This window comes from Achroia grisella, unplaced genomic scaffold, assembly GCF_030625045.1.
Source record: "Achroia grisella isolate CSIRO2021 unplaced genomic scaffold, CSIRO_AGI_Agris_v1 utg402, whole genome shotgun sequence".
In the NCBI taxonomy this organism is placed as follows: domain Eukaryota; kingdom Metazoa; phylum Arthropoda; class Insecta; order Lepidoptera; family Pyralidae; genus Achroia; species Achroia grisella.
Window position 1 is genome coordinate 5,369,110 of NW_026712841.1, and position 13,322 is coordinate 5,382,431.

General features: G+C 31.2%; 1 protein-coding gene across 1 annotated transcript in view; it reads right to left on the bottom strand.

The window, feature by feature from the left end:
- Positions 1 to 13,322, bottom strand: part of LOC131844295 (division abnormally delayed protein) — a 134,016-nt gene that overhangs the window by 15,081 nt on the left and 105,613 nt on the right. Inside the window, exons 3-5 of the mRNA XM_059193142.1 lie at positions 12,140 to 12,468; positions 10,503 to 10,717; positions 7,631 to 7,799 (exon numbers count right to left, since the gene is read on the bottom strand). Of these exons, the coding sequence (XP_059049125.1) occupies positions 7,631 to 7,799; positions 10,503 to 10,717; positions 12,140 to 12,468 (713 nt within the window). The remainder of the gene's footprint in view (positions 1 to 7,630; positions 7,800 to 10,502; positions 10,718 to 12,139; positions 12,469 to 13,322) is intronic.

Sequence of the window (13,322 nt, forward strand, 5' to 3'; positions counted from 1 at the left end):
CTCTAAGATGTACAAATTGCCAATAAAATCAATTTTTAATTTGATACCTCTTGATAAAATACTACTTAAATTTGAAAAATATTTGTTTATGTTAAAGGTACTTTATTTCATTACATATTTTTCAATCTGGAATAGTAGAGAGAGGTCTCTAGTTAATTTATACAATTGAACGATTTCAATTTTATGTTACGTTTAAATTTGAAAGCGAATACAAAAAATAATAATTATTTATGTTGTTGCTTCATCACGACCAACACAAAGCCAATTCAAATGCTAACAAAAGGCGAATCTTCTAAAACTTACACAATAACCGGAGGCTTATTTATTAAAAGTTTAAACTAAAAAACCAGTAGTCGAGCCGAACTATAGCCTCATAAACAAGCTATCGAAGATCAATAAATAAATATGATGTGCCCGTATATCAATAAATTGCGTTTCTGATTGGCGGCTATGTAGGCTGTATGTTTGCGCCCACGCATAGCACCGCAAGGCATCGAAGCATGCCGATTATATCCGCATATTAATAAATGATTTATGCATAAATTACTGTATATGGGTTTACTTTATGTACTCTTACAGAAATTTACTGTTAATATTAAAATAATATATTTATATTAATTAAATATTTTAACTTAGTAACGTAATTTCTAAGCCAAAATTAATTATTATTATAAATATACAAAATGAACTTGAGGTATTTGTGAAGTGATTTAATTTGAACAAAACTATTGATAACGATTTTTATCACCCCATGTAAGATTGCAGCCGAGAGTATATATAGTGACTCCTAAAGTTTACCAGTGACAGCGTATTGTCCCATATCCTTTCAATAATGATGAAAAGTATATATATAAATATACAAAATATTTATATATCTGATCTTAAGTTAATTCCAGCAATCCTTAGACACATCTTTTTTTCCAAACTCTCTTTTTAACTCCCATAAATCTACATTGAAAATCCCTTTTCATTTCTTCAGCAAAATATTAGTGATTTATGTACAGTATGTATACAAAGTTACATTAATAATATAAATACTAAGAAATTTTCTAAAGACAAACAATTCATTTGTAACAATTCACTACACGTAGGTGATTTATTTGTAGAAATCAATTAACTGCATTTCCTCGGTACTTCCGCTAATTTTCGTAAGCAATAAATTATGCATTGAAATAAGTTTTATATAAAGACTTGGATACATAAAACCGACGATGATTATGAACATTCTATAAAATGATTGATTATCCGCTATCACACGTGACTTATCCCACATTTCGCGAGGTGAAAGTACGCGCTTGCGTGGGCGGGCGCCGGCGCTCTCTACGCGTTGTATGACAGAATATGATACTCAGATTGAATTCATATCGAGACTACCTTGCAGATCCTATGACCATTTATTAGATAACAAAACTATACAATAACATTTGCTATTCACTTATATTCATTAACTGAAAAAACTATTTTTCCTGATAATGCTTGAATTGATACACATAGATACACATTCTCTCTCTCTCTCTATTTCACATACACACATACACAATCAGTCATGAACATACATACATTCACATACAATATGTTTTCTAATTCAGGTACAATTATCATTTTTCATAATTAGTAAAGCAAGTGCGTCTTTTTTGTTGCGAAATTTATATGTATTATTTGATTTGTACATTCTAAATTTACCTCAAAACTTTATTTCGTGTGCTATCTGTTATTGCCTTTCTTTAGAAATGTTTAATAATGTATTGGACTGTAAAACATTTGGTTTTGTAAGAAATAAATAAATATATTGGGCGGGTAGCCCAATATATTTATTTCTTACAACTTTAACGAAATTAACGGAAATAACGAAATAACGGAATGGTTAAAAAAAATACGTCTACAAGTATATAAATTTGGTTTGGCCGACTATGACCGTTAAGTATCAATATGAAGGGTAAAGGGATTGCTATTAATGGGGAGTAATGACCCTATTGCTAACGATGTTATGCTGATTTACATTATTACTTCCAGCTGCTTACTGCACCAACCAGCGTACTTCATTTTTGGTGAATTTGCTACCGATTGCGTACATCTGGATCATCGTGAACTTTACAGTTAGACAAATATTTAACTCAATTACCACCCATGAAAATACATATGAAAGAAAATAATGTTTGAAAATTGAAGTTAAATACAATTTTTCCGATAAGGAAATAAATAAAATAAAGAACCTTGGATAAAATTGGACAAAGACAACAGCGGCATCTGGTGCCACGGTAAGCACTGCTTGTATTATGAATACTAGGCAACTGATAAAAATTCTTACAATTCTTTTGGAAAAAACTATATAATATATATACATAGAAAACACCCAGATCATTGCAAAAAATCATAATCATGAATACAAATGTTTGCACCATACGAGTAATCGAACCCGCGACCATCGCAAGTAAAGCGACCACCGAGGCCGTCAACATTAACAAGTTTTCGCGTAGGCGAACCTGCGATAAATAGCTAATAAAATATAAATATGACCATATTAATTTACGTCCCAATTCTCATATCTGTTTACTTGATTTCTAATAAAATTCATTCTGAACGAAACTCACGATATTTCTGTTTTATGAATATCAGAAAATTAATTAGTAGACCCTTACGCGATGTTGATGTTTTTGTTCTACCACGAATAGCACTCAAGCTAAAAATCCACCTGAAGGCAGTGTCATGAATAAGTCATACGATCAAAGTGAGGAGCTATATAATAAGTAATAATAAATTTAAATAAATAATATAAGTGAATTTCTTAAAAAATATAATTATTATACCTAATCAAGCAGGGAATTAATATTTTTGATAAAATAATGTCGAACGTCACAAAATATCTGGTCTTGTAATTATAGCTCAATGAATAAATAAAGAAAATTAGTTTTATCTTCATGTTAATTTATTTTAAGTCCCATACCTATGGCTCACGGTGAGCTGTTGAATATTCATGCCTTTGTTTCATTACAAATTAGGGCGAACGGTGCGAGCAATCAGGTCATTATCTTAGACTTGTTAATAAAGTTAAAATAATTATATTTAGAACAAAATTTAGATAAAACTATCGTGAAATTTATTTGTTATACAATATTAATGTAACATAAAGTCAAAACATCCAATGGCTTTTACCATTACATTAACATTTTATACAAATGATGCAATAAAACAGAAATAAAATAAATTCTTATCTTTATAATAAGAAACTTCAATATAATCCAAACAACCTTGCACCTGTTACAACTAGATATATCTATGTTAATGTACGGATTCAATTTAGAAACTAGATAGTATAGTATACTAAATTATTTGACTAAAATCAATTTAGTCAAAACACTAAAGTTTCTATTAAAATATAACGATAACTGTACTCTCTAAAAAGCCCATATATAAGTGGAAAAATGTTCTATATGGTAACGCCAAAAGTTCCTCACTCTAAGATTACTAAAATTAATCAAAAGTTTTTCAGTTCTCAATCTTTGCCGTCAAGCCTTAATGTGCCCTAGTTTTCTATGAGCTCTCTATTTGAAGTATTTTGAAGGCGTCAACTTTCGCTCGGGGTAAGTTATCGTCCGCTGTAATTACGATTACATGCCCTTCATAAGACAAATGTGAAATAAATTGTATTAGTCCAGTGATTATTGTAATAAGATGTAATTTTTTTGTAGACCTACTAGAAATTAACGGAGGATAATGGTTAAAAAAGTTCGTATCATATAGCTCGATATTATACGATATCTTGTTATAGTAATTGAAAAGACTTCATGCTTATGTGGTCGTTAATCATTTTTGTGAAACTATACAACTTTTAGTAAGATATGTGGGATCTGTATGTAGGGAATAGTTTTGGAATCATTCTTTCAGACATACGCTCGGATTCTATGCAAGATTTATTAGAAACATATTTTAGTTGGCCTATGTCATTCGTTTATAGGGATCTAAAATGTATTTTGGTATTTTAAAGGCCTGTACTGATAATTTCAAATTCTACCCCTTATTCTGTGTTTGGTTTACTCGTTATGACTACTCCTACTACTATTATCAAAGTAAGTGTCAAAGTTTATGAGGATGGATATTTGTTACTCTTTCACGAAAAACAATTTAGAACGAAATATATCCTAGATATAGAGAGAATTTTTTCCGTTCACGAGGACAGCGGGGCGGGATCTTACCTATATACATTGTTATAAGTAGGTTGAAAAATTTACTCCGTCGTATTTATACGCTGTTTTTCTTGAACATTGAATAAGCGAGGTGAATTACATCAGACTGCGGTAGAAGTCCGCAGTGCTATTACTAAGAAAATTGAACAACAACATTACATTGGCTTGTAAGTTTACTCTGGTCTTTTATTAAAATCTGGGCCATCTGCAAGTATATAGACGAAAAAAATATAATAATATTTTATATTATTCATACTTATAGAGATTTCATTAATCTTTAGCTAGTTTCCGGAGATTTCTCCTCCTATATTGACAAAAGAAAGCTTATAAACATAATTGTGAGCAATTATTTCTTTATGTATATTCTAATACAATCCATATTTTTACATTTACATCAGTAATGATATATGTAAATGTAAAAATGTGTCTGTCTGTCTCTTTGATATTTTTTTATAGTCGTATATATACGTATACATTGATTTAAATTTTATTTATATATATATAAATTAAAATTTACTGCATCCAAACGAAAATAACACATTACACCCTATAATAAGAATACATAATAGGAACATAATTATTATATTACATTTTTTTATAGTTTATGATGTATAAATTGATATTCACAGATGTTACACGAACACGTCCTTGTAGACAGGAAGACGTAATGATTGGTCGCGTTAGTTAATATGACTCAACGGGATGTAGGCACGTCTGTGTTCAGTCTACAACTGCTTAAACGGGCCTATTGTCTTCGCCAATATTTTTAAACAGTCGCTATACGTGAAGCAACAATGGTAATCAATAATGAAAGTGATAATTTTAACATGAATCTAATTACGTACACTGAACGTGGCAGTAATAAATTTGTTCGCAATTAAATTACATATTCCAGGTACTTTAGAATTTATAAATGAATTTGATGTTTCTTGAAATCGTCCTAACTTATTTCACATAGGGAGTGAATTCGAATTTGGAACCAAAAACGCTTAGTGAAAATTTATATTTCAGACTCACTCTCCAGTGATAGAAACACAGAGAATCAAATTAGTGCAAAGAATGGCTGTTGATTTGCCCCTGCCAGACTGCTATGCTGGAGACGAAAAGGTCCAGCAAAATCTCTATGTACCGTCATTATACATATGTAAAAAAATTAGAATATGTATCTCTCTGTCGTTACGACTCAACGGTTGAACCAAAATTAATGAAATTTGTCATGAAGATAAACTGTATACGAAAATGAGCATTATCTAGCTATCATAACAAAAACTAATTTGGATACAACTGAAGTCGGGCGAAACAACTAGTTACAGTAATTTTAATCTGAAAAAAGATGGAAACAGGTACTGATTAAACGAATTCAAAATAGTATTACGTGTAGTGGAGGTAGCTAGTTTTACAGTGCTTATAAAGCAAACTACAGTAATTCATACTTTACGACACCAATTACCTATACATACTTTCATGACATAATAAGCTGAATACAATTACGTTGACGTTATTTTTCTACACAAATATTATAAACTAGCTGAGCCCGTGACTCTGTATAAAATTTTAGTTACATTAGTGAAAACGTACTCAAAGCGGTTTCTGATATAAGCGCACTAAAACGCACATACAGCAACTGCTAAAATTTCTAACAATCATTATTATTTTTTTTTAAACTCCAATTGTGTCAGTAAAGTCTTACAATAATAGTTTTCGAATATATCTTCCATATACAGATAGCAATCAGTTAGATAATCTCATAAAATCCTTTATAATAGAAGAAATAAAAGATTATTAAGATTAATATCATCCACTTTGGCCAATATATATTGGTACAATTTTTATAAAAGCGTCTCTTAAAATCCGATTCTTATAAATCTAACGATGTCAATGAAGAGAGAATTAACATTCACTTAAAATATAATTTTTAATTTAAGAGACCGACTTTGTCAGACATTTTTAAGACTTATTTTCTACTTTGCCTATCAGCTCTGTGGTTTTAAGGACAGATGCTCTGATGAATACTCTGAAGAAGAAAATTATCGCGAAAGACGAAATCAAAAAGTTTATTAAATTCTCGTATAGTTATAATAATACTGGTACTTGCACTTTTAGATACGTTTAAGAAATAAAAGTTTAATTTACGGCAAGAAATTGCCTAAGACCATTAGAGTGAGGATAAAGCGTCTATCGTCCGTTTAAGAGTTCTTTGTTAGCGATGCACCCGTGTGGGCGAAGTCTTGAGTCTCCGACCCGCGCCCACTCCCTGACCCTTCCTACGTCTTCTTTATAGTCTTGTAATACGTTCTAAATATAATCTAGGAAGAGATTCCAAACTTTACGATTATTGGATTAACCGCCGCTTTTGTAGTGATTAAATATATGTATTAGGGCCGTAAAAGAACGACGAAGCAGTAACTCTATGTACTAATTAATAAGCCAAGTAGTATTAGTTACAACAGTTATGTTAGTTATCGTTACATTACTTTTGATACAATTGGCACCAATTGGCTTGTGTTTGGTGTCTGTGATTGTTCTTTTTTTTTAGGTAGCTACTGTTTTTTATCGTCCTGCTGAAGAGTAGGTTCTTGTTTTTTAAATTTACAATAACAAAGTAGATTCATTAACTAGGTAAGTGAAATAACCAGTAACTACAAGCATTAAAAAAAAGACATGTATTTCCTCACAGGATATGTACTAGTTACTGTGTACTCAGTAAGGACCGCCTGTAATAGCTCTAACACGTCCTGTGCTTTATATTACAATATAAGGTTGTGTGCAAAATAGCCTCTTGGGTGTTATGGAGAAATAATTGAAATGTGTCGCTACGTAGAATTCATCGCACGTGTGGCATCGTGCCAAACTCCAGTTTTCGATGTCTTTACACCCATGAACTTTACACAAACACTTTCACACTCAATTCAATCACATCTGATTAGCGGTGCACTGAATGATTAAGAAGCTAGCTAGAAATTGAAATTCTAAATTAAGCGTAAGTAACGAAATAACAGATAAATTATTTACACTTTAGCTGTGTCCTAACCTAACCTAACCTATAAATACCCTATAATACCGATGCGTTATTCTGATTTTTAAGCCATATTACTGTAAAGTTTCATCAAAATTCGTTCACTAGTTTTTACGAGAAAGAGTAAAAATATCTTTCCATAATCACAAAAAGGTTTATTGAAAAATACTTTATGTTCCATTAACAATAATATCGCTTTAATGTATCTCTGTAAAAGTAGGCGTTAAGTATATATATATATATACTCATATACTTACATAATGTAACATAAAAAAAAACGTATTTCAAATATAAATGCTTTTTTATGAAACCTTATAAAAAAGCATTTATATTTGAAGATTTATAAGTTTAATAAACAGTAGATAGGTAGAATTATATCTTACAATTATTATATATATATATATACATATATATTTTATTAGTCACCAACCTTGCTTTCTAGAGTTCCTTTATTTTCAATCGCATACATAATAGCTTCTGAGATCTTGCCCTCTATCTCTCGGATGTCCACATCAGCGTCAGCTCGGTCTAATCTCTCCATCCCCTCCACGTATCCGGCCCAGGGAGCATCCAGTTCTGCTAGTAGCGAGGTTATGCACCTATTAACAAAATATCAATTAATTACTACCAACTTCATTATTACAATTATCTATACATTAAAACGTGAAGTAAAAACTTTATATAAAAATTGAAATGAGAAGTATGAAATTTCGCACACATTTTATGTAGCATAGCAGGACCATAGAACGCTAATATGCTCTTTAAATTATGCATAAAATATTTTTTTCTCTTCATGGTAGTTTGTGTAATGTTTTTTATTAATTTAATATATTTTTTATGCAAAATTTAAACCAATATTTGCCTTTTGCACTCCTCTATGTACACTATAAGTGTCTCCGTCCACGCATTATCGTAAAAAGGGGTAAAAAGCTTTTACTTTACATATTGATATTCAATTAACCATATTATAATCATTACCTTTTACCGTACTTCATTGTTATAGAATGTGTTTGTGAATTTAATTGATTAAAATTTGCTATTCAACTGACATTGCTCGATTACGTAGCACGCTTTAAGAGGCGAAAAATGCCTGGAAACAGGCATTTTATTTTAAAGTAGAATCAGTATGAACACAATGTTGTTTCTTTATAGACACTCAATTCACATGATATTTGTTACCAACCCATCCGCTCATAGTCAAAAAGAATAATTTCAGGATAAGGAATAAGAATAATAGCAACACTCTTTATTGTGCACTGAAAAATAATTACAAAAGTAAAGTTAACCTAAATGTGCTAAACAAAAGACGATCTTATTACAGGGGAAGAAAGATTGAAAGGAGTTGAATAACAAATATCTCAATAATGGTTTCGGTGACGTGGTGGGACATGACCCGATTATACTTGATAATATTATAAAAGTATAAAAAAACTGAAAACAGATTTAATTATATCATGTCTGCCTAACCTGTTCTTCAGTAATATACTGTAGAACAGGTTAATTAAAGCGGCTACACATGTTTCTTGTTCACATCGTACAGCGAGAACAATTTTAATTAAGAGTATTCCAACGCCTCGGAGTATTTCCCCACTTTTTGTTTTGCTTACACACTTGTCATCTTTTTTATAATCAGTGTAGGTAGTGTAGTTTTATATATATAAAAATTATATATGTAAATACCAGCTGTGCCCGCGACTTCATCCGAATGGATATATATGTCCTTAAAAATATAAAATAATCTAATCTTAAAATGCCTAATAAAAAAGTTTCATCATCGTTCTAGCTTCATAAATGACTAACTTCTATACAAACATTTATCCCCTATTTTATTAATAATGATTGAATGAAATACTTTTTTATAATATTAGTAAGGATTCTTGTCATGATACTACTTTTTTAACAAAATTTAATTAATAATAGAAAGTTAAGAAATCTTAGAAAAATTTTCATAAATTATAACTAAGGTATAACCACAGTATTGATCACGACAGTTTTCAAAAAGAGCAAGAGAGTTTGATGCCTTCGACATAAAAACAGATACCACGGATAGACTTATCTTAACATTATTACATCAGTTTTTTATGGGAGGTTAAAAGTAGAATCTCAAAAATATTAACACATTAAAAATACAATTTTCATCTCAATAATTTAATACTACAAATACCGACATGTAATATTAATATTCTATATATATACGGCCAGAGTCATACTTTTTTTGCTGTTATAAAAATTAATTACATAAAACTAGAAAGGTTAATGCCCTATGACGTCATCTTAGTTATAATTGCATACACAATCACTATACCTTTTTGAAATGTAATAACAATTAAGCATAGATCAGTAAAAATTTTTATATAATAAATTTATATTTTATATAATTAATATATTTTTTAATAAATAGTGCGTTTTACATTCCCGCTATAATCTGACAAGTCTATAACGGGAATGTAGGGTATAATTGCATTCTATAGGAAATTCCAAATATTTTTTTCTAGAACATTCTTTTGTAGGATCTTTGTGTCATATACAAAATTTAGGTTCGGTAGTTGAGACTACCTAAATGTTGAGCTTGTTCTTTGCCACTTTTATCTTAGTATAGATTATGAACTTGTAGTGTTCACATGCAAAGTCGTTGCAAGCTGCTTTAAGTTTGGCTATAGCGAAAACTTAATTAGAACTCCTTAAACATTGCTAAAGTTCATTAAAGATGCATTCTGTTGCACAGCACGAAGGGGTACGAATATTTGCATAGTGTAGATGTAAACAATTGCCTAAAACAAGACTAGGCCAAATATAGAACCACTCGTTGATCTAGTTATTTAGCACACACCTTTACTTCCGATAGTTGCGGGTTCAATTGTTAATAAAATCACGTTATAAGGAGTAACTTAGGCTACTTTATTTTTGAAATTGTATTTATTTTGATATAAAAAAAAGTTTATTTCCAAGCGGACGAAGCCGCGGATAATAGCTAGTTATTAATAGTTTCAGTAATTATTATTTTCATCTGTCATACTCCTGAACGTGTGCTGCTTGTAGGCACTGGTCTGTTCTGGTTACGAACACTGATTACACTATTTGCTTTTGACAAAATTGCAATACTATATGCAGGTAGTCACTCTATTCTCCCAAATTTGAATTTAAAAATGAATATGTATTATTGTAAACAATATTTGAAAAGAATGCGAGAAGAGTTTCTTGTCAGTTCTTCTTATTTTGAAAGCATTCCGAACTGACGGTAGATTTCTGTAGAGTCTGTAAAAGACCTACACGAATAAAGATATTTTTATTTGAATTCTTACCCTCTTGCAACGTTGATGCAGAAATTTCGACAAGGTCTAACATCAAAACCTTTGCAATACGCGCACCCGCCAGCTATGAGTAGGTGGTTGGCGCACTCAGAGCCTCCAGTTGTAGACAGAACGTGTTCACTGGCAGCCAAGACACCAGCGCCCGCTGCTAGGGCTTCGAGGAGTGCCCGTGCCGCTTTCAACGAATGAGACAGTGATTTGCCCATCTGAAACAAGTGATAAATATCTATAATATGATAAGTAATCGATATTTATCTAAGTCTAAGGTTTAATCGTTCTTTATCTACCGCCTAGATAAAGAACGATTAAACCGGTTTCATTCCTAATTTATTTATTTATTTATCTAATATTTTGTAAAAGGTTTTTATAGAATGAAAAGAAACTTATTTACGTTATCACGTAAATAATTTTTTTTTTAATTTTAATGGTGAAAATTAATAGCTACTAAAGTAGTCATTAAATTTCTGAAATTTCTTCTTTCACGTATTTGACTACACCTGTCAGGTCGTAAGAAAGAAATGTACTTCTTCTACGACTATTATCCCGATGGGGTGCTTAGAGGCATTAACTATTGAAGTTCGGTGGTAAGGGGGTAATTATTAGTAAGGGGGTGATTGTTAATTATAGTAATTGACAACTTCATTGCTAGCAATGAATTAAGTCAGGTCAATCTCCATGCAGTCCAATCTAGAGAATATTGTAGTTAAATCCTAATAAATTCGCCTCGATGAGTTAAAAGACCTATCATCCACTGGTGTTCAGCCAGCGTATACTGTTAACGCGAGTGAATGCATCCTTCCATTATTAGCCAACTGTTTGATATATTGAGAGTAAGCTTACCGTTGTATCTTGGATTATCAGTTTGATATATAAATTTTTCACAAAGTTTTTTTGTATCAGCCGGATACGAACTTACAACCTTAAGTCTAAGTTCTGGTAGTAAACCACTACATATAGCCTAGTAAGTGGTTATACTCTCTCATAATGTTATAATTATAATTGCCTAACAACCCATAAAGGGAGGATAACGATTTTCGGGTGAGTGTATATTGGAAATATTGGCATAACTTTAGGGTAATGGCATAATGAATATTAATATATTGCCTATGGTTATTAATTTTAATCATCTTATACGAATTTAGTACAAAATCTTTATACATAAAAATTACCTAGTTACTCATTGCTATAACCAATTCTAATTATAAAGATTATTTTTAGGTGGTAATTTGATGTGGGAATAATCTATAGATATAAGTAAAATTGGAGTGTCTATTTGTAATATTAAAATAAACGTTTTTTACTACATATAAATACGGTAATTTTTGTCTGTCTGTCTGTTTGTTCCGCCTAATGGCTAATCTGAAATGGCTGGACCGATCTTGACGGGACTATTTTTGGCAGGTAGCTAATGTAATAAGGAGTAACATAGGCTATTTTTATTTTAGAAAATAAACTTAAATTCCACTCGGACTATGTCGCGTGTAATGCTAGTTTAACACAAATTACAAGAAATTCAATTGTTTGGTTTGGGTTTCAAGCATTCTAGGTTCTGAATGCGTACCTTTAGGAATATAGCGTGAGGATAGATCGATACTAATTCAACACATATGAGACTTTGAAATTCTTACCTTTTTAGGCACATCTCCAAAAGGCGCTACAGCATTGTATGCGCTCTTCAAGCAGTCTTCATATGACGTTGTAAACTGCTTCGATTCCAGTTTTAGTACATTCTGATATGCTACCGGAAATAATTCAACGAAGAACTTTCTAGTGCTATCAGACACATCCGTGGCGTGCTCTCTAGAGGTGTTATTCTCAGGTGTTCGTAGCACTGTTCGGATGTCGTCGTAGAGGACGGCCAGAGGGGCGTGCGCGCGCGAAGCATGTTCCCGGTACAGTTGCGTTAACAGTCCAGCTGTTTTATTCTGCGACTGATGGGACAACGCTATCAGATGTTCTGTGAAATAAAATAAGTATGTAATAAAGAAATTATATGTATAATACTGTAAAAAGTCGTTTGCATTGGTACCTAGGGTTACTATAGAGTCAGGATTAGGTAGTGAAATTACAGGATACAAAGCATGATATCTTAGTCCTCTTAAATATCAACACCTGAGTGGTATCGAGGGTGTCACATAACACTTACCATCAGGTAGGCTGTCAGTCTATTTGCCATTCCAATTACAACAAAACAAATAAATCAAAAGCTTTTTTGGTAAATTATTGTGCATCTCTTTCTATTTTCCTCATAATTCTAACAAATTGCTTGAAATTACTCGAAAGTTAGTTAAAAAAAGCGTTTGAAAATTGTAATATCTATATACAAAGATAGCCATATTTACATTACATCGTCGTAAGTCTTATCATAAATCGTATCCCAGTACCGTACACCACACGTATACACGTACCATTCCAAAGTATGTTTCATTTCCCTATAATTTCATTAATTCACCAACCAACCTTATAAAGCAAGTTTTTGGCTGTAATATAAATAATCTTTTTTTTTCAGCACTAAATGTGGTAGATTTAAGTAAGACAAGTTTGTACAAAGTGTATCTTAGTAAAGGTCTATAGGTAAATTGTTATTCTATTAGCAATATGGATAATAAATATGCAAAATGTTAACATACAACTGTTAGATCAAATAAATTGTGACTATTCAAAAAAATATTATGTACTTGTATTAAGTGTTTACATTAGCATCTAGTGAAAAGTTGTCTAGACAGTAGTCTAGTCTATTTTACACTGTGTCTAGACTCCAGACAAACGTTTCAGTCTGCAGTGTTGTTAAAATAAATTGTTTATTTTAAC